The sequence below is a fragment of the Eleutherodactylus coqui genome, chromosome 7, assembly GCF_035609145.1.
Source record: "Eleutherodactylus coqui strain aEleCoq1 chromosome 7, aEleCoq1.hap1, whole genome shotgun sequence".
Classification (NCBI taxonomy): domain Eukaryota; kingdom Metazoa; phylum Chordata; class Amphibia; order Anura; family Eleutherodactylidae; genus Eleutherodactylus; species Eleutherodactylus coqui.
The window spans coordinates 14,208,730-14,227,684 of record NC_089843.1 but is presented as its reverse complement, the minus strand read 5'-3'; the positions used below and the strand labels follow the sequence as shown (position 1 = coordinate 14,227,684).

General features: G+C 54.1%; 1 protein-coding gene across 1 annotated transcript in view; it reads left to right on the top strand.

The window, feature by feature from the left end:
• Positions 1-18,603, top strand: part of ADISSP (adipose secreted signaling protein) — a 42,369-nt gene extending 23,766 nt beyond the window's left edge. Inside the window, exons 3-6 of the mRNA XM_066572869.1 lie at positions 1,230-1,372; positions 4,146-4,284; positions 17,298-17,420; positions 18,071-18,603. Coding sequence (XP_066428966.1) covers positions 1,230-1,372; positions 4,146-4,284; positions 17,298-17,420; positions 18,071-18,171 — 506 coding nt within the window. The 3' untranslated portion in view covers positions 18,172-18,603. The remainder of the gene's footprint in view (positions 1-1,229; positions 1,373-4,145; positions 4,285-17,297; positions 17,421-18,070) is intronic.
• The last annotated feature ends 352 nt before the right edge of the window (positions 18,604-18,955 follow it).

Here is an 18,955-nt window from a genome sequence, read left to right as displayed (position 1 = left end):
TAACTACTATAATACTGCCTCCTATATACAAGAATACTAAAACTTAGCTTTTATTGATTTTTAAATAATAAAAAGGCGTCCTTATATTTTCTCATATGTGCTAGAAGTCACACAATAATTAAAAACAGTAGGAGAGAGAACATATTGAAAACACACTATTATTTGGAACAACTTATCTCTATCCTTGATAATCACTGAAACTGTCGTCTGGTTGCAATTAACCTTGGTATATAATCACATGAGCCATAAGAAATGAATGGCTCATGCGATCAGTCATAGGCATAAGGGAATACCATAGAGTATCAAGCCAATATAAGCTTGGGTCTGCGTTATACAAAAACATACTCCGGACCTAACACCTAATGGTGACATATCGGGGTGATTTCTATATAAATCAATCACCGCGATATTGTTCTAGAAATAATAAGAACAAATACGACCCAAGCAATATTAATGAGCAACTGTTATAAATGGGACGACAGTACTAGTAAATGTGTGTGTCAGGTACAATATTACTGACTGTAAATTAACAGACATCACTGTACCGTGACTAATCAGAGGACATCAGGCCTACCCTGTGATAGTGAATTAAAAGTGTTCAAGGTCATTGACAGTGAGTGCTTCACCACACTTTAATAAACATCTGGTGGTGCAAGTCATTGACAAATAGAAATCTGAGTAACCCTGGATAGAAAAAGACATCAGGGAATACAAAAGTGGTAGAAGTGGTAGAATTCTTGCCTGCCACGCGGGAGGCCCGGGTTCGATTCCCGGCTAATGCACCTAGATTGTTGGGACAGAGCAGTGTTCATCTATATATCTAAGCCCTACTGTTTTTAATTATTGTGTGACTTCTAGCACATATGAGAAAATATAAGGACGCCTTTTTATTATTTAAAAATCAATAAAAGCTAAGTTTTATTATTTTTGGTCCTTTCGGTGACAAGTTTCATTAAAGTTGAAAAAGGATTTCATTGCTACGGTGACAACTATATACAAGAATATAACTACTATAATACTGCCCCCGTATGTACAAGAATATAACTACTATAATACTGCCTCCTATGTACAAGAATATAACTACTATAATACCGCCCCCTATGTAATCCGGCGGGCTGGCGGTGTGATGTCCCCTGCCTTCTCTCTGAGGCTCTCCTTCTGTTATAACCTGGAGCTCGCGGAGTTAATCGTCTTCCTTCCTGACTGTAATGCATTTCCTCCCTCCGCAGGTGCGAAGCCGAAGGTGTGCGGCGTGCGGTTCGCGGCGGGGCTCTCGGAGGACGGGGCCCCCAGTCACGTGCACTTTGATGAGAAGCTGCATGACTCGGTGGTGATGGTCTCTCCGGAGGAAGGCGGCAATTACTTAGTAAAGGTACAGAGGTCTGAGGGGCAACGGAGGTGTGAGGGGGCTTCTCCTGGGGCGCTGCTGGTCTGCCGGCGGGAGCAGCGGTGCCCCCACAGGACTCTTCTGCCTCTGCTCTGCTGATCTGCCGGCAGGAGCAGCGGTGCCCCCACAGGACTCCTCTGCTTCTGCTCTGCTGAGCTTATTATGTTATAGGAGGTGATTACAGCAGAGCCCAGCGAGCGCCTCTCATCCACCTCTTTGTCTTCTAATTGCTTACTGTGTGTATCCTGCCTGCCGATGGCACTGTGCCCAATGATGGCAGATGGTAGAAATCTGGGCCCTAGTCCGATGCCTTATCTCTTAAAGGGGCGTTATTGAAAATGACGGTGTTTGGAGCGAAACTTCAGCATTTATCAGATGGCCGAATGTAGACGCCACACTTACACCTGTCTGTGGATAGTTACTCGTATAGTACCCTCATCACTCCTCTACCGTAGGTCTGTACCTCTGTAGCTCCTCCTGGCCACATAGTGCAGGTATTTGTGGCTGGAGGCGGTGCCTCTGTAGCTCCTCCTGGCCACATAGTGCAGGTATTTGTGGCTGGAGGCGGTGCCTCTGTAGTTCCTCCTGGCCACATGGTGCAGGTTTTTGTGGCTGGAGGCGGTGTCTCTGTAGTTCCTCCTGGCCACATGGTGTAGGTATTTGTGGCTGGAGGCGGTGTCTCTGTAGTTCCTCCTGGCCACATGGTGCAGGTATTTGTGGCTGGAGGCGGTGCCTCTGTAGTTCCTCCTGGCCACATGGTGCAGGTTTTTGTGGCTGGAGGCGGTGCCTCTGTAGTTCCTCCTGGCCACATGCTGCAGGTTTTTGTGGCTGGAGGCGGTGTCTCTGTAGTTCCTCCTGGCCACATGGTGCAGGTATTTGTGGCTGGAGGCGGTGTCTCTGTAGTTCCTCCTGGCCACATGGTGCAGGTATTTGTGGCTGGAGGTGGTGCCTCTGTAGTTCCTCCTGGCCACATGGTGCAGGTTTTTGTGGCTGGAGGCGGTGTCTCTGTAGTTCCTCCTGGCCACATGGTGCAGGTATTTGTGGCTGGAGGCGGTGTCTCTGTAGTTCCTCCTGGCCACATGGTGCAGGTATTTGTGGCTGGAGGCGGTGTCTCTGTAGTTCCTCCTGGCCACATGGTGCAGGTTTTTGTGGCTGGAGGCGGTGTCTCTGTAGTTCCTCCTGGCCACACGGTGCAGGTATTTGTGGCTGGAGGTGGTGTCTCTGTAGTTCCTCCTGGCCACACGGTGCAGGTATTTGTGGCTGGAGGTGGTGTCTCTGTAGTTCCTCCTGGCCACATGGTGCAGGTATTTGTGGCTGGAGGTGGTGTCTCTGTAGTTCCTCCTGGCCACATGGTGCAGGTATTTGTGGCTGGAGGTGGTGTCTCTGTAGTTCCTCCTGGCCACATGGTGCAGGTATTTGTGGCTGGAGGTGGTGCCTCTGTAGTTCCTCCTGGCCACATGGTGCAGGTATTTGTGGCTGGAGGTGGTGCCTCTGTAGTTCCTCCTGGCCACATGGTGCAGGTATTTGTGGCTGGAGGTGGTGTCTCTCTAGTTCCTCCTGGCCACATGGTGCAGGTATTTGTGGCTGGAGGTGGTGTCTCTGTAGTTCCTTCTGGTCACACAGTGCAGGTATTCGTGGCTGGAGGTGGTGCCTCTGTAGTTCCTCCTGGCCACATGGTGCAGGTATTTGTGGCTGGAGGTGGTGCTTCTGTAGTTCCTTCTGGTCACACGGTGCAGGTATTTGTGGCTGGAGGTGGTGTCTCTGTAGTTCCTCCTGGCCACACGGTGCAGGTATTCGTGGCTGGAGGTGGTGTCTCTGTAGTTCCTCCTGGCCACACGGTGCAGGTATTCGTGGCTGGAGGTGTAGCAGCTAGATATTTAAAGGCTTCCCCCAGTTTGGGGGTTGTTCTTAGTCCCAGGTGATAGACGCAGCAGCAGGGGGCGGTCTGAGTGAGGATGCTAAGGGACAGGCGTCCGGCCATCAGTCAGGTGCTCTCAGGAGGAACGATTACCGTTCACAAATCGTTACAACAAGTGAATGCTAACAACGCTGTGAACAGGGGGGCCCCCCGGGGCCCGGGATGGTAGGCCTGATTCTGGGTATTGTTGTGCCGCCGATTCTGATCCCGTCCGTTTGGTTCTAGGAGCTCCGTTTTTTGAGACCTGCCTGATGGCATTATACCATGATACCGGTCGCCCTCCGGACTGCTGCTGACTGTGGGGGAATGGGACTGCGTACAGTGGGAGGGGCTTATGATGGTAGACTGCTGACCGTAGGGGGAACCCGACTGCGGACGGTTGGAGGGGCTTAGGGCGGATTGCTGCTGACCGTGGGGGAACGGGACTGCGAACGGTGGGAGACACTTATGATGGCGGACTACTGCTGACCGTGGGAGAATGGGACTGTGGACTGGGAGGAGCCTATGATGGCGGACTACTGCGGACTCTGCTGGAACACCCGGCACAAATGGACAGCAGCATCTGATGGCAGGAAGCACAGAAGGTCCCGGTGAAGATACTCGTCTTATTCGTGTTCTCGGCTTCTTGGGATTCATCTTGCACCTTCAGGTTCTGTTTGGCAGTTATTACATGTATGATACAAGAAGTCCATGGGTACGCTTTATATGGACATGCGCTCCACTATATAATGACTTGTTTCTGTGACCGCCCCCCTCAGCTGCCGCGGCTGCCTGCTGGACGGGGTCCCGGGGGCCGACCTCTCATCCGTACGCCGTCTCAGCTTCTGCTTCTCTCCGCAGGTCGGCTTCTTGAAGATCCTGCACAAGTACGAGATCTCCTTCACGCTGCCCACGCTGCAGCGCCTCGGGAGGAATATCTGCGCCGTCCCTCTGCCTAACCTGCACCTCAGAGTGACCAACATCACAGCAGTGCCTGAAGGTAAGTAGTCGCCGACCGGGCAGTCTGCTGCAGGCTTCTTACTTGTGCCGCCTGATGGGCGTTCTCACCCCAGTTAGCGCCGTCCACACGGGCCGTAGGTTCATCTGGGACACAACACTGTCCAGAAAGACTGATGAAAGCCTGGTGTGACGGGTCCATAGGCTATAATGGGCTACGGGACGTCTGTCCCACCCCTTGGGGTGTAAGCGGAATACTCTGGTAAGTGTCCACCGGTGTAAGAGGCCCCGCTACGTAAGATTTTATTTATTTTTTTTTTGTTTAATAGAATCGTGTGGGGTTTTTGGTTTTTGTGAGACATTAAAGCGCCAGCGCGGACGGGTCGTTCAGCGGGTAAACATTCTATGTAACTCCTGTGCCTCGTTGCTCCGACACTTCGTTATTTGCAGTCGGCGACCGCGGTCTTTGTTGCTTTCCAAGACCAGAAGTCTCCTGCTGACAAGGTAAGTGGTCTGGATGAGCTGTGTGACTACATATAGCAGAGCCGCCCTCCTGCTGACAAGGTAAGTGGTCTGGATGATCTGTGTGACTACATATAGCAGAGCCGCCCTCCTGCTGACAAGGTAAGTGGTCTGGATGAGCTGTGTAACTACATATAGCAGAGCCGCCCTCCTGCTGACAAGGTAAGTGGTCTGGATGAGCTGTGTAACTACATATAGCAGAGCTGCCCTCCTGCTGACAAGGTAAGTGGTCTGGATGAGCTGTGTAACTACATATAGCAGAGCTGCCCTCCTGCTGACAAGGTAAGTGGTCTGGATGAGCTGTGTGACTACATATAGCAGAGCTGCCCTCCTGCGCTACCGGTACTTATACGCTGTAGGAGGGGGTGTCTGATGGCTCTTGGATGTGCTGCAGGTATACGGGGTGTCTAACCAGATCCTGTATAGGGGATGGTCCTATTGGAGCGTATGGATGATGGGCGATCCCCATCTTGGGCCTCTGTTCTTCTAGAAGCTGCCCTGAGGGTCCCCTGCCCAGCGGGTCTCGGAGCCGCGGTTTATTACGTAGTCACAGACTTATTTAAAGAGGCAACAAGTAATACTGATGGTAAATATGTGGCCGTGGTTGTTGGACGTGGCCGGGGTGCTTCTCTGCGGCCGCCCTGACGGCTCGGCTGGATTCTGGAACGCACGGGGCAGTTTGTTTTCCCACAATTGGTCTGAGGACATGAAGCCGGTACGGCGCTTGTAAACATGTATTTTCACTGCGAGTGCGACGTCCGTTACAAGAGATCGGCTCTGCATCGCTGAACACGCGTGACGACTGCGGGGCTTCTCTATAGGGAAATAAATGGCATTGGACTAGCAGAACTCCCGCGGATATCAAGTAATAATAATAATAACCTTTATTTGTATAGCGCCATCATATTCCGCAGCCAGGCGCTGCTTATAACGCAGGACATTACTGGTGAGTTTCTGGCAAAATTGTGGAAAAACAGAAGCTGCTGAGATGTTTGTGCTTCACGGAGTCGCTGCGAGAGAAAACGAAGACCATTAAGGATAATTAGAATGCTTCTCGCAGAGCAGAAAGCTTGTGCAGGACAGCTGCCGGTGTAGGTACAGCCTGAGGGGGGTGCTACTCCTGGCAGGTTACAGGGCAGCCGCCGGTGTAGGTACAGCCTGAGGGAGGCGCTATTCCTGGCAGGTTACAGGGCAGTCGCCGGTGTACGTACAGCCTGAGGGAGGCGCTCATCCTGGCAGGTTACAGGGCAGTCGCCGGTGTAGGTACAGCCTGAGGGAGGCGCTCATCCTGGCAGGTTACAGGGCAGTCGCCGGTGTAGGTACAGCCTGAGGGAGGCGCTCATCCTGGCAGGTTACAGTGGCAGTCGCCGGTGTAGGTACAGCCTGAGGGAGGCGCTACTCCTGGCAGGTTACAGGGCAGTCGCCGGTGTAGGTACAGCCTGAGGGAGGCGCTACTCCTGGCAGGTTACAGGGCAGTCGCCGGTGTAGGTACAGCCTGAGGGAGGCGCTACTCCTGGCAGGTTACAGGGCAGTCGCCGGTGTAGGTACAGCCTGAGGGAGGCGCTACTCCTGGCAGGTTACAGGGAAGTCGCCGGTGTAGGTACAGCCTGAGGGAGGCGCTCCTTCTGGCAGGTTACAGGGCAGTCGCCGGTGTAGGTACAGCCTGAGGGAGGCGCTACTCCTGGCAGGTTACAGGGCAGTCGCCGGTGTAGGTACAGCCTGAGGGAGGCGCTCCTTCTGGCAGGTTACAGGGCAGTCGCCGGTGTAGGTACAACCTGAGGGAGGCGCTCCTTCTGGCAGGTTACAGGGCAGTCGCCGGTGTAGGTACAGCCTGAGGGAGGCGCTACTCGTGGCAGGTTACAGGGCAGTCGCCGGTGTAGGTACAGCCTGAGGGAGGCGCTCCTTCTGGCATGTTACAGGTTAAGTATTGCAGCAGTGTTCTCAGAATGATGCATGTAAGGAAGGTGTAGCATCAGCCGGCTCTGCTATAAGCAAGGTATGGATGTTAAAGGGATCTGAAGAGCTGGTTTATTCTCGTCAGGCGCCCCGTTGCAGCGCTGTATCTCCGCTATGTCCGTGCGCTGACAGTTTGACTATCTTTGCACGGACATATCCTACTTCCCATGGGAGATCCGCGTGCAGAGAGGGTGTAGCTGCTGGCGGACGGGGACACAGATGTAGCGGGGTGCTGGGCCGGTATTTAACGCCGCTCCCAGTTCTATCGCCTTAGACCCCTAGAACATAGTTTATGGGGCTCAAGCATAATGACCGTGTCCCTTTAAGGGACCAACAAATGGTTCTTGGGATCTGTGTCCCCGGGAAGGCTGCTCAGATTATATCTTGTTGCCTTTAATCTCCTCATCCCTTGAGCTATAAACCGGCGGCTCAGAAGGAAGGAAGATCTGGTACTAATCCTGGTCTATCGTGCTGCTGGGATTATAATGAGCAGCCGTCACAATATACAAGTCATCAGGGTTTTTGTTTTCCCTGCAGATTGTGGGAACCGTGCAAAAGCGACTTGTGTTTAATGAGTAAACAAGTAAATGCTGAACATCCTGGAGACGCCTCCTGCAGTATAAAAGCATTAGTGCTTGGGGAAATAATAAGTGTTTTGCACGTTGGGGATACTCCCGTTGTGGCAGCATTTCACTTTTTTTTTTTTTTGCTGAGAACTGTAGTGCTTCCTGTTGTTCTCACACAGATTATCTTCAAATTATCTTTTTCCCCCATAAATTGCAATTAACTATGCCATGGAGGGAAGAGAATACCCACTATGCTCTGAACTCGCAGTTCCGTAAGCAGACATGTCAGAGAAAGCTAGGACGACAGCTAGAATATAGGATGAAACATTCAGAGAAAGGGGATAGGAACTGCTTCACAGGGACCTCCCAGTGAGCTCTGAACCCACAGCTCCACAAGCAGGCATGTCAGAGAAAGCTAGGAGGACCGCTAGAATATAGGATGAAACATTCAGAGAAAGAGGATAGGAGCGGCTTCACAGGTACCTCCCACTGAGCTCTGAACCCACAGCTCCACAAGCAGGCATGTCAGAGAAAGCTAGGAGGACCGCTAGAATATAGGATGAAACATTCAGAGAAAGAGGATAGGAGCGGCTTCACAGGTACCTCCCACTGAGCTCTGAACCCACAGCTCCACAAGCAGGCATGTCAGAGAAAGCTAGGAGGACCGCTAGAATATAGGATGAAACATTCAGAGAAAGAGGATAGGAGCGGCTTCACAGGTACCTCTCGCTGAGCTCTGAACCCACAGCTCCACAAGCAGAGAAAGCAGGTCTTTTGAAATCTGTGTGGATTTTGCTGCAGAACTCTCCACGCTCTGCCAGAATAGTCTGCAGTATAGTGACCTGCTGTGGATCAGGGATCCCTCGGACTCTTTCCTGCGGTTACTGTGAACATGTGACGACTCCCTTCAGTGTTCTGGGAGGGAAGTACTCTTACATCACTCCAACCACACGCCGGCCGTAGGACTGATCTCTGACTACCCCTCCCCACTGATGGCTGGCTTCCCACAGGCTTGCTCGCCCCAGTTAGTCCCATGTGGGTTACAGGAAGTGTTCACCTCAATGGAGACCAACTAATCTCCTAAGGAACTTGAGCGTGGACCCCCCCCCCCCCCCCCCCCCCCCCCCCCGGATGAGCCGGAGCTTTCCACTTGTAGCAGATGAACATTGATCCAGAATTGATTGGTGCTTCTCCTTCCCTGCCAGTAGATATTAGCCTCGCCTCACATCAGACTGGCCCTGTGTTTGCAGTGTGACCGCCGGTGTATCATGCGGTCATCTCCGCCACCCACTAAGTGGATTCCATAGGAGTCTCCTTCCTCGCAGGTATGCGTTGGATGAAAGGCTCTGATTGTACATGAGCGGCAAAACTGCTGCACAGCTTGTTTTATACCCCAGAGCTGCACTCCTAATTCTGCTTGTTGGAAATGGTTAATCGGCTTGCTCAAAGACTTCTTACAGATGAGATCTTACCCCGGGGGGGGGGGGGGCGCTGGGTTTCCCCTCTTCAGATAGCTGCACATCGGGTGTAAAGACTTTTGCATTTCCCAGAATGCAACTCACCAGAGCGCACTCCGCTCAGACACGGAGCATATACTGATGCCAGCGGTTTTTGGATGGTGTTTGCTGGAGGATGAAGATGGCAGTCTGGGCATCCTCGTCTTTCTGGGGGTTGGTGATTAACTGGCCATTATCTGGCTCCCTGTAAGGATCCGGACTGAGAGGCTTCTATTGTGATGGGATGAGCAGGTGCCAATGAGACTGCGGGACGAGGAGAAGAACGTGTAAGACGGGCGGCATCGAGGAGCCGAGGATCGGGGAGGGGCTATTCTGAAGGCTACTTCTGTGTCATTGAGATGCTACTAGAAGACGTGGGGGGGAGGGGGGGGTATGGTAGGAGTATGGAGAAGAATCCAACAGGGGGCGCCTTGTCTGCGTGACATAAATATACCATGCGTCCTCGGACCAAGTGATGCGCCACTCAGGTACATGAAGCACCAGCTTTTTAACTAAGGAAGGAAAACCCAGGCCGCCTCCAGATTGGATTTTTCCGGCTGCTGCGATGCCACAGATGGATTTGTCTGCACTGCTGGATCTATTTGGAACATCATAAAACCAATCACCTTTGTTATACATGTATGCTTCATAGATTAGACTGTTATATGGCAAAACGGGGGGCTGGTTTTGTGCCCGGAGGAGGCGAGAGGCTGCGATGCTTTGACCGCTCCTGCAGTATGCAGTCATTGCCATAGCGTTACATTATACCGCAATCTGCCAGACCTTCTACTCATCAAAGCCACGGGCATGCCTTGATGGGCACTCTGCAATGGCAGCCCTGGGCCCTCGGCTGCCATGATCACCATCCAGAAACCAGCAATCTCCTTGTGGGGGGCTGTATAGGACCCCGAACATCGGTCAGAGCATTTAAATGCCATTGTCAATTGACGGCGACAACTCCGATCAGTGGCACAGCTTATTGGAGATGTTGTGTGCAGGGGTCAGGTGTGAGAAACAGCCGGCGCCCGCATTGTGTGGAGCGTGGTCAACCTGCAATCCCCCTCTATACACTTCTCACGCCGTGGGCCGGTCCCGTCGTGGCGGGGTTGTGGGGTCTGTCCTCCGTATCTCGCATCTGGGATAAACTGTAACTTCTCTCTGAGACCTTGACAGAATGAGCTAAAAATGTGAAGCCGGGAAGAGGGCGGCTGACCGCCTCACTGACCGCCTCACTGACCGCCTCACTGACCGCCTCACTGACCGCCTCACTGACCGCCTCACTGACCGCCTCACTGACCGCCTCACTGACCGCCTCACTGACCGCCTCACTGACCGCCTCACTGACCGCCTCACTGACCGCCTCACTGACCGCCTCACTGACCGCCTCACTGACCGCCTCACTGACCGCCTCACTGACCGCCTCACTGACCGCCTCACTGACCGCCTCACTGACCGCCTCACTGACCGCCTCACTGACCGCCTCACTGACCGCCTCACTGACCGCCTCACTGACCGCCTCACTGACCGCCTCACTGACCGCCTCACTGACCGCCTCACTGACCGCCTCACTGACCGCCTCACTGACCGCCTCACTGACCGCCTCACTGACCGCCTCACTGACCGCCTCACTGACCGCCTCACTGACCGCCTCACTGACCGCCTCACTGACCGCCTCACTGACGCCTCACTGACCGCCTCACTGACCGCCTCACTGACCGCCTCACTGACCGCCTCACTGACCGCCTCACTGACCGCCTCACTGACCGCCTCACTGACCGCCTCACTGACCGCCTCACTGACCGCCTTGTTTGATGCCATCTGCAGGCACTTTTTATAGCATGTAACCAATAAAAAAAAAAAAAAAAAGTGCCGAACCTTTAATGGCCTCATGTGGGCCATCGTGGGGTACGATCACAGGCGAAACAGAGGAAAAACAAATCGCTGAAACCCCTCCGTGTGACTATCCCCTGACTGACACTGTGCAGACATGCTGCAGGGTCCCGCTCTCAGGTTGGTGGGGGAGGATACTCCAGGAGAACACGTTACATGGAGACACGGGATGAGGCTGTGGGTGTACAGAAGATATACCAGAGCACTAAGACCGCCGTATTACATGGCTCATAGTGCCGCAGAGCCGTAATATGTGGGGGACACCGCTGGGATAGATGGGGGGATCTTGTGGCCGGGGGAGCAATGATCTGCGGCTCTCCTGCCAGGTGATGGATCTCCAGGGAGTAGTGATGGGTCCCTCCGGCCCGCTGATCATATAGTAAAGGGATCCCGAGTGTCCGACTCGTTAGGAGAACAGAAGGCTCGTCAGTGGAGAGGAAGGGAAATCAATTTGCGCAGATCGGAGGCTGCCACCGGGGCTCACGTGTGGCTCCTTCTTGGCTTTGGCCCTCGGTATCTTGATGCATGTTGTGGTCCTATTACACGGGCGCGATAGTCTGGTGGAGCTTCAGGCAGCTGCAATGCCTTTTTCCCCCCTCGCTGACTGTTTCCATCTGTATGACCATCGCACGCACAGACAAGATTTTTCTCACAAAACTCATCACACTCGCTGGGAAAATCGCAAGTTTGCACGGGCGATGGGGGTCTAGAGATGATGGAGGTCGGTGACTTCTTTCCAAACAGAACCTCAGTGTCTCCACTCTCCAGATATGGCTTGTCAACTGTATCATGTGCCATATGCAGATTAGCGATGGAGTATCCGATGGGCGGTCCACCTCTACCTGCCATCCGGGTGCTCTCCATGCCCATCGCTGCAGAATCTGCCCCACGACATGATTCCACCAGTTCCGCTGTCCCCTAACCCTTTCCAAGCCACTGTCCGACTTCTTAAGACATTATGATTTAAGGCTGTACAGCTCCGATGTTGGAAGACGTCTGTCGGGGTTCTCTTACTGTATATGCCAGTCACACTGCTGTCGGAGCCTATCCAACGTGTCACCTCATGCAGTACTGGCTTTAGCCAGCAGATAGCGCTGTTGTATAATGGCAGAAAGAGTAAGCCCCCCACTAGGAAAACCAGGATACAAATTGGATTGGAAAGGGTTAATGGTCTTTGAACAGTGTATGTATAGAGGAATGTAATGCATGCATATATATTGCCCTCTGGCGCCCACCCCCTCGCTGGCGTATTCCGGCTATTCCCCGCACACACGCGCTTGGCTACAGATGGCTCTCTTGTTTCCCGGCATACAAGTTACTCCTGTTAGCAGATGAATGAGGCTTACTGCAGTAATACACCAGACACGGCAGATGGGGTATACAAGTACTGGAATATCTGCACTCCTTACCCCCGCCGCTCCATGACGTACCTATAGATCATGGAGGGGGAATGGGTTATGTATGAAGAGAGGTTGCGGGGTGACCTCTCTTCATACAGTGCGGGCGTTAGCTGTTTGTTACAGCTGACACCTGCAGACAATAGCCGCTATCGGCCGTTTGGCTGATCGCAGCTATTAACCCCCCCCCCCCCCCCGTGAGATCGGGGGAGCCGTACAGGTGTCATGGCTGCCGGGGGGCCTTCTGAAAGGCCCCAGGGCTGCCTTACCAGACTGCCTATCAAGCCATCAAGCCATCCCCCGTGGGATGGCTTGAAGGACTGCCTGTTAAATGGCAGTTATGACGTATTGCTATAGCATTAAATCATACTGCAGGAGCGATCAAAGCAAAAAAAAGTTATAAATCCCCTCCTTTTGCCATATCTATTATTAAAAAATCATGAAATCAAAATACATATTTGGTATCGCCGCGTCCGTAAAGTCCCGATCTATCAAAGTTGTGCATTATTTTTCCTGCACGGTGAACGTCGTCTGAATAAAAAGTCGTACGTATTCCAGATTGATACGGAAGCTACAGGACATCCTGCAAAAAAATGGGGAAAAAAAGGGTAGTATAGTAAGAAAAACCCTCTGCACGTTTGGTATCGCAGTAATCGTACCGACCCATAGAATAAAGGTACCATGTCGCTTTTGGTGCCGTTTGTGCGCCGTAGAAACAAGACGCACCTGAAAGATGGCGGAATGTCGGGTTGTTTCCCACCCCCCCCCACCCCCCCCCCCCCCCCCCATTTTACTCCACTTACAATTTTTTAACCGTTTTTAGTACATTATATGGTACACTATATAACACCACTGAAAAATACTTGTCCCACAAACAACAACCAGCCCTCATACAGCGACGGCGATGGGTAAATAAAGGAGTTATGAGTTTTTTGACGGGTAGGAGAAAACGAAAATGGGAAAAGAAAAAGGGGGGCCGCGTCATTAAGGGTTAAAGGAACCTCGTACTGATCAGAGCTGGCGATGCCAGTGGCGCTTGAGCTCTACAATTACCCATCAGCTGCATCTCTGCCGATAATCTCCAAGGACCGTGGGCAGTCCGTACCAGCGGTGATGCCTCCTTCTGGACGCTGTTGGCTTACCAGCGCTGACTGATCTCCTAGGACCGTGGGCAGCCTGTACCAGCGGTGATGCCTCCTTCTGGACACTGTTGGCTTACAAGCGCTGACTGATCTCCTAGGACCGTGGGCAGTCTGTACCAGCGGTGATGCCTCCTTCTGGATACTGTTGGCTTCTAAGCGCTGACTGATCTCCTAGGACCCGTGGGCAGTCTGTACCAGCGGTGATGCCTCCTTCTGGACACTGTTGGCTTACAAGTGCTGACTGATCTCCTAGGACCGTGGGCAGTCCGTACCAGCGGTGATGCCTCCTTCTGGACGCTGTTGGCTTACAAGCGCTGACTGATCTCCTAGGACCGTGGACAACCTGTACCAGCGGTGATGCCTCCTTCTGGACACTGTTGGCTTACCAGCGCTGACTGATCTCCTAGGACCGTGGGCAGCCTGTACCAGCGGGTGATGCCTCCTTCTGGACGCTGTTGGCTTACAAGCGCTGACTGATCTCCTAGGACCGTGGGCAGTCTGTACCAGCGGTGATGCCTCCTTCTGGACGCTGTTGGCTTACAAGCGCTGACTGATCTCCTAGGACCGTGGGCAGCCTGTACCAGCGGTGATGCCTCCTTCTGGACACTGTTGGCTTACAAGCGCTGACTGATCTCCTAGGACCGTGGGCAGCCTGTACCAGCGGTGATGCCTCCTTCTGGACGCTGTTGGCTTACAAGCGCTGACTGATCTCCTAGGACCGTGGGCAGCCTGTACCAGCGGTGATGCCTCCTTCTGGACGCTGTTGGCTTACAAGCGCTGACTGATCTCCTAGGGACCGTGGGCAGCCTGTACCAGCGGTGATGCCTCCTTCTGGACACTGTTGGCTTACAAGCGCTGACTGATCTCCTAGGACCGTGGGCAGCCTGTACCAGCGGTGATGCCTCCTTCTGGACACTGTTGGCTTACAAGCGCTGACTGATCTCCTAGGACCGTGGGCAGTCCGTACCAGCGGTGATGCCTCCTTCTGGACACAGGGGCAGCTGCACGTATACCTACCACGGATGTCAAATCTCGCCAGTTCTCAGGTGGCAAAATGAATCGCCTCGAATGAGGTTGCCACAACTGGCACAATTCAGGCATGGAAAACAGCCACGTTTAGCCCAGGTAAGAAAGAATGACCAACCCTAGTAGGAGGGACCTCACTACTAGTATTAACAACCAAATCCCTGATATTGGGTCCCCGGCTATAGCGCATCAAAGGGGGACTCCGGAACTCCTCCACACATGGGTGGCATTTTCCCAACATCGGCCAATGTTTCCTAAGAATATTGGAAACTCTGCCACTAACGGGGCCAAAGGTGGAAACAAAGGGCACCCGTTTTGACCCTATCTGAGGGTTGAATCACTGGGTACAGAAAGAATTTGTCGACAGACCATCCAAGAGAGATTTTGGGTAACCCCCCCCCCATCAAGGAATTTTAAGCACATAGACTCAACCTGGGAATCAAATCGGGGTCCATCCACGATCCGCCGTACCCTGAGCAGCTGGATCCGTGTGGAGGATGGTAACTTCGGTAAGCAGCAGATTATTGCGATCTGTTGGTGTCACGAAGCGGTCGGTCACTTCCTCAGATGGTGGCTTGATAATAATAATAATAATAATAATCTTTATTTGTATAGCGCCAACTTATTCCGCAGCGCTTGAGGACTAACACGTCTAAAAATTGTATCTGGCTAGGTGAAGAGGCGATGGTGAACTTGAGTTCAGGGGTAATTGGATTAATCTCCTGGTGGAACTCAAGCGACTCAAGTTCACTACCGCGTCAAATGAAGAAAATGTCATCAATAGACCTCCCAGCAGACCAGGACCTTGGTCCAGGCTGGGGAGGTATATATGTACGACTCTTATACCATATCCATGTAGAGGCCGGCATAAGTGGGGGCCCACGTTTGCTGTGCGCACACATTATCAGTTGAGGCCGGCCTCACTTGCGGCTTTGATGCACGGGTGTTGTTGCTTTTCCTGACTCAAACAATACTGCAGCATTGTCTGGGGTCGGAGTGTCCCTCTGTCTTTTGGCTGGCGCAGGTCGGCCCTATTCTGTCCCCGGCACTGCAGTCTGTCGCTTCTCCAGCTTTTGTCTCGCACCAGCTTAGTACTCTCCCTACTGCGGAGTTTATCGTGTGCCGCAGCCTGTATGTGGTGCCACGGTGACTAGTAGGAGGAGGGGGGAGCTGGGCACGGTGACTTGGGAGCGGGGGGGAGCTGGGCACGGTGACTTGGGAAGCGGGGGGGAGCTGGGCACGGTGACTTGGGAGCGGGGGGGGAGCGGGGCACGGTGACTAGGGGAGAGGGGCGCGGTGACTAGGGGAGAGGGGGGGGGAGAGGGGCGCGGTGACTAGGGGGAGAGGGGGGGGAGTGGGGGCGCGGTGACTAGGGGGAGAGGGGGGGAGCGGGGCACGGTGACTAGGGGGAGAGGGGGGGGAGCGGGGCACGGTGACTAGGGGAGGGGGGGGAGCGGGGCGCGGTGACTAGGGGGAGGGGGGGGGGGAGCGGGGCGCGGTGACTAGGGGGAGGAAGGGGAGCGTGGCGCGGTGACTAGGGGGAGGGAAGGGGAGCGGGGGCGCGGTGACGAGGGGGAGAGGGGGGGGAGAGGGGCGCGGTGACGAGGGGGAGAGGGGGGGAGAGGGGCGCGGTGACGAGGGGGGGAGAGGGCGCGGTGACTAGGGGGAGAGGGGGGGGGAAGCGGGGCGCCGTGACTAGGGGGGAGAGGGGGGGGGGGGGAAGCGGGGCGCCGTGACTAGGGGGAGAGGGGGGGGGGGGGAAGCGGGGGCGCCTGTGACTAGGGGGAGAGGGGGGGGGAAGCGGGGCGCCGTGACTAGGGGGAGAGGGGGGGGGGAAGCGGGGCGCCGTGACTAGGGGAGAGGGGGGGGGGAAGCGGGCGCCGTGACTAGGGGAGAGGGGGGGGGGGAAGCGGGGCGCCGTGACTAGGGGGAGAGGGGGGGGGGAAGCGGGGCGCCGTGACTAGGGGGAGAGGGGGGGGGGGAAGCGGGGCGCCGTGACTAGGGGGAGAGGGGGGGGGGGGGGAAGCGGGGTGCCGTGACTAGGGGGAGAGGGGGGGGGGGGAGGAAGCGGGGCGCCGTGACTGGGGGGGGAGGGAGTGAGCTGGGAAGCCATGCGCAGGCCTCTATGTCCTTGGTGAGACATCTGGTCTCATTTATGACCGCGTTAGCAGGGATTGCTGTATCTGCTATCTCCTGTATATCACTACAGGGGGGGGGAGGAGCACTGCACCGATCATTGTATTACACTCCGTCACGAGTATGAACATGACACTGGTCCCTGATCTGTCACATGACTGATACCAGGGGCGCCCAAATGGCCCCGATAGACTAAAATGGGGGACCGTTGGGTTTCCATCACTGTGTGCGGCATTATGACAGGACAAGATGGCGCAGCGTGGGCACTGCCACTCCTGATATCTTATCGTTCAGGATACATATTGTGGTATTTGCGTAGTTCGGACTGCTGCATACATGACGATACTAAATATGTACGCTTTTAACTGTTTAGTTTTTAGGATATTTAAACATTTTCAGCAAACATGTACGTTTTTTTTTTATCCCCTACACTTTATTTGATTCCCACATGAACTTGTGATGTTTCATCGCTTGTACTATATTTGTGATATTGGATGTTGTATATCAAGCCACCCCCATTCCCCCACAAGCATCTAGGCACAGCAGCCCTGGGAGATTTCAGTCAGCTCCAGGCTAGCCCATAGTCACCCTCCAGTCGTGCTGTGGGGGCTGCCAGTGGGGTGTGGTTGGGCAGCTTTGAACGAGGCACTTAAGCAGTTAACTGCCGCTGTCAGCGCCAACTCTGATCGTGACAGCTACGGGCAGTTCGGAACAGCTGCCAGGCTCGTAGTGGGCTCTGCTCCCCAGCCCGCACCTTACACACTTCAGGTCCGCCAAATGACTATAAACACCCTGCGGTGCTGAAGTGGTTAATATCTCTCATACAGATGTGAACAAAGCCTTTACCAGCAGCTACCTGACCCCTGGCTGAGGAATCCTCTACGAGGTACATGATCGGTGATCCGTCCGTCTCCTCTCTCCACAGGACACAGCATTACGTGTGAATACACGGCTCAGAAGGAAGGAGTCTTAAGGGAAGAGATGATTCTGGCAAGCGAGGCAAACGAGAAGACTCTTATCAAGGTGGTGGTCCAGGCGCGGGTGCTGGGTAAGTCGTCTGTGGGGGGGGGGGGGGTGAGTTGTGTGAAAGGATAGGAACCCTCTGAGGCGGAGGCCAGTTGTAGCACTTATGGCGCTCTTACACGGGCCGCAGGACCAACCCAAAGCGCACAAGCCTCATCGCAGGTTTTCATGACAGTCCAGACGGATCGATGCCCAGTTTCCGGTGGTCCGCGGCGTCCTGTGGGCTCGTCCCACCCGTGTGACGGCGCGTTCCCCTATAAACAAGTGCGTTCCCATTCAGACAAGCCAAGATATTAAATGGCCTGTTAGATTGATAATCGATGTCCTTCTGAATCCACGCGCCTGCTGCCATCGCGCCTCCGCCGTGTCCCTACAGTAGTCATAGACCAACCATGGTGGCGGTGTACCAGCCCAACCCCCACGTGGTCCCAGCATAGTCCTCAGTGAGTATCCTACAGACCTCGTGTAGTAATCGTCACGGAGCAGAAATGGGCTTCAGGGGTCTGACTGCAGCCGAAGAAGGTGCAAAGTGGCCCCTAGAACCAAATGACGTGCTGCTACTTGTAGTGCTACATCACAGGGATGCTCCAGGGTTGCTGATTGAGGTCATGCTGCATTGCAGGTTCCTTCTCATCACCTCGGCGTTCGCCTGACCTCCCTTTTTTTTCATTGCAGACCGTCATCACGGCACCCCGATGCTGCTGGAGGGCGTGCGGTGCGTCGGGGCCGAGCCGGAGTACGACTCGGAGCAGAGTGACTGGCATGGCTTCGACTGATGCCGCTGGTGGATAATGGACAATCGCCATATTTGTGCCGCTCTGCTTCTCAAACCCATAGCCATGAAGATTGTAGGGATTAGATGGGATCCGTTTAGTCCGAAGGGCAGCTTTTAAGCCTTTCAGGGCAGAGGAGGGTCTGGTGAGCTCTGATTGGCTGCGAGGCCTGTCAGTCAGCGTCTGGGAGGGTCCATGTACAGGAAGGAGCCCCTGGCCCCTCAGTGTGTTTGCCGTGTGTGAGCCTTTCCCTCCCTCGGGTGTCTGTGCACCCCGCTTATATGTCCAGCTGCTATAATCTGCTACCGTGTCCCGCTTATGGTACTCCCTCAGGGATGGGGCGCAGGTCACATGATGGGGCGGAGGGGGATGGTGTGATTTGGGATGTCAAATAAAGTGAATTGTTCCAGAATAAAATGATTTATTTTTATGTGACTTCACCCGAGATATGACGTCTTTATCGCCGCGGCAGAGATCCACACTCGCCCTCTCGCCATCCGCACGAAGGGTCACCTGGGGTTCCAAAACATAGTTTGTTTTTTTTTGTGGCCCCTGTCAAACAACCTAATTACAAACTTGGATTAGCATGTGAGAAGCAGAAATGCAGGAGCGCTGCGATGACTGAGTAAGGGCCGTGTACTCAGTGCTGCCCTTCTACTACCACAGGGGGGCGATCATCCAGGAGGTCGTCTTGCAGGAGATTCAGGTAATGACCCACATAGAGTCCCTGGAATGAACACAAGTAGCACCCCAACATAACCCCAAGTCACCCCAACTTCTGTGGCCT